The sequence below is a fragment of the Contarinia nasturtii genome, unplaced genomic scaffold (assembly GCF_009176525.2).
Source record: "Contarinia nasturtii isolate CC-2019 unplaced genomic scaffold, AAFC_CNas_1.1 Cnas_scaffold_2632, whole genome shotgun sequence".
Classification (NCBI taxonomy): Eukaryota; Metazoa; Arthropoda; class Insecta; order Diptera; family Cecidomyiidae; genus Contarinia; species Contarinia nasturtii.
The window spans coordinates 1-2124 of record NW_022199952.1 but is presented as its reverse complement, the minus strand read 5'-3'; the positions used below and the strand labels follow the sequence as shown (position 1 = coordinate 2124).

General features: G+C 32.4%; 1 protein-coding gene across 1 annotated transcript; it reads left to right on the top strand.

Moving 5' to 3' along the window:
• Positions 1-394: 394 nt before the first annotated feature.
• Positions 395-2105, top strand: LOC116348688 (the record flags this gene model as incomplete). The annotated part of the gene is made up of 2 exons (XM_031779755.1): positions 395-461; positions 1552-2105. A coding segment is annotated over exon 2 (548 nt), but the record flags the coding sequence as incomplete, so codon positions are not given.
• Positions 2106-2124: the final 19 nt, after the last annotated feature.

Below are 2124 nucleotides of genomic sequence, written 5' to 3'. Positions count from 1 at the left end.
TAAAATAAATTATCATTTCCAAATTTTTATTATCATCAACTGAATTGAATCAAAAATGTCATAAATTCAAATAAAATGCATTGAATAAAGTTATCTTCCCTACTGAAGTTATCTTCATTACCATCTTTTGCATTTCTCTTTCTTTGTCTCCATTTAATACGTTGAAATAAAAGGAAAAAAGCGCCGAGTCAATTAAAATGCCATTGCTTATTTCAAAAAATGATGAATGAATTCCCTTTAAAAATCGTTGGTTTTATTTGAATTTAAGGACTGCCAACGTTGAAATACCAACACACACATTACTGTTGTTTCCATCACGCTCGTTGCCAACTTCACAAATTGAACTTTTTCATCATAAGTACTGCGCAATAAAAGCATAGCAGACAGAAGCAGACGGCCATTGGACAGAGTAACACGTAATTGCACTCTATTTGCGCCCAAAAATATTGAATATTTTAAAGGTGAATTTTAACCATTATTTTAGAGTGAGAATTAGACATTGAATAGTCATAATTTATTTAGTTCCGATCCAAACAAGTAAATTAATAAACATACTTTCCTTGACAAAATCATTTCTATCGCTCATTCATTCATTTTTGAAATCATAATATTTATTCTATTTTTTGGCATTCACATATTAATTCATAGTTAATTTAAGTAATTTTGGATTGAAAACATCTGTTTTGTCCTGTAGAGAATAGATTTTCTCGATTTTCAATATAGATAATTTGGTGTTTCTGTGAATTTGCTAGTTTTTTTCCAGAACATTCTTGTTCATTAAAATTTTCCATGACGTCACGGCCACTAAGGCTGGTCATGAACGCGAGCTGTTCGTGTTTGTTTGTGTTCGTTCGCGAAAACTGCGTACAAGAACAAACACAACCCTAAAAGAACCATACGACGAACGTGTAGGCAATGTTACGACCAATTAGAATTAACTTAAGACCATGATTTCTAAAAACAATCATCGAAAATTGAATACAATTTAACACCTTGAAGTTCAAGAAGAGAACAAAAATCTAATGTAGTTTGTTATTTTTTACTTAAGATTTGTGAATTCTTTGAATTTTGGACGAATCATGTCGAATTGATAAAAAAATATATAAAAAAATGATGAAAATCAATCACGAACTATTCGCGTTCAAACACGAACAAATATTTCATGAACGAAAACGAACAAATACAATTTTATATTTTTTTAGTTGTTCTTGAACGCTTGCGAACTGTTCGTGGCCAGCCTTAACGGCCACGTTCTATTGTGAGTTGCTTGTTTGACATTTGTTTGAAATTTTTCGTCTTTATGGTGTTGCAACTGATTCAATGTTTATTCATTAAATCATTAATGTACACATTTTGTTCACAACAAAACCATATTTCTTCATTTTAAGTATATTTTTCGTGAAGTTATTGGTATTTATTTAAAACACACTAATGTTTAAAAAAGAATAAAGGTAGCTCTTTGCATTAATCATGTGAATTATGTTCTGCCTTATCTGATTTCATAACAGATTTTTCCATTTTAAAACTAATAAATTTATTATTTATACAAAGATCACCATGGTCTTCAATTCAGATCCAGGTGAAGGTACCTCAGATGGTAGAGTTAAACGTAAGCGAAAACAAAAGCCAAGCGGCTCAAAAATCAAAATCAAAATTGAAAACGATGTCAAAGCTGAGCCAAGAGATGACGCATATTTGGTTCAGTGCTCGCCACCACCATCGCCAATCGAAGCAAGTGGCACAATTAAATCAGAGAGCGGAAGTGATGACGAGCTGGATTTGAAAAGTGAACCTGATTATGTGGAAACAGAAATTAAGACCGAGAAAGACGAATGTTCGAAGAAGAAATATGATGCACCACAAGATGGGAACTCAAATAACAATGCAAGTGATGACCACGATGGTACGAATGGAGCCAATCCAAATGTAAATGTGAATGGTAATGAAGAACAGCATCAAAGTAAGCCAAAAGCAACAAAGAAAAGAGGAACGAAGAAAAATGACAGTGGAAATGTCCAAATTGATCCAGCCGAAGCCAAATATGGAAAGAAACACAAATGCAATTTGTGCAGTTATTCTGCATCGTACAAATATATACTCATGAGGCATATGCGAATTCACACA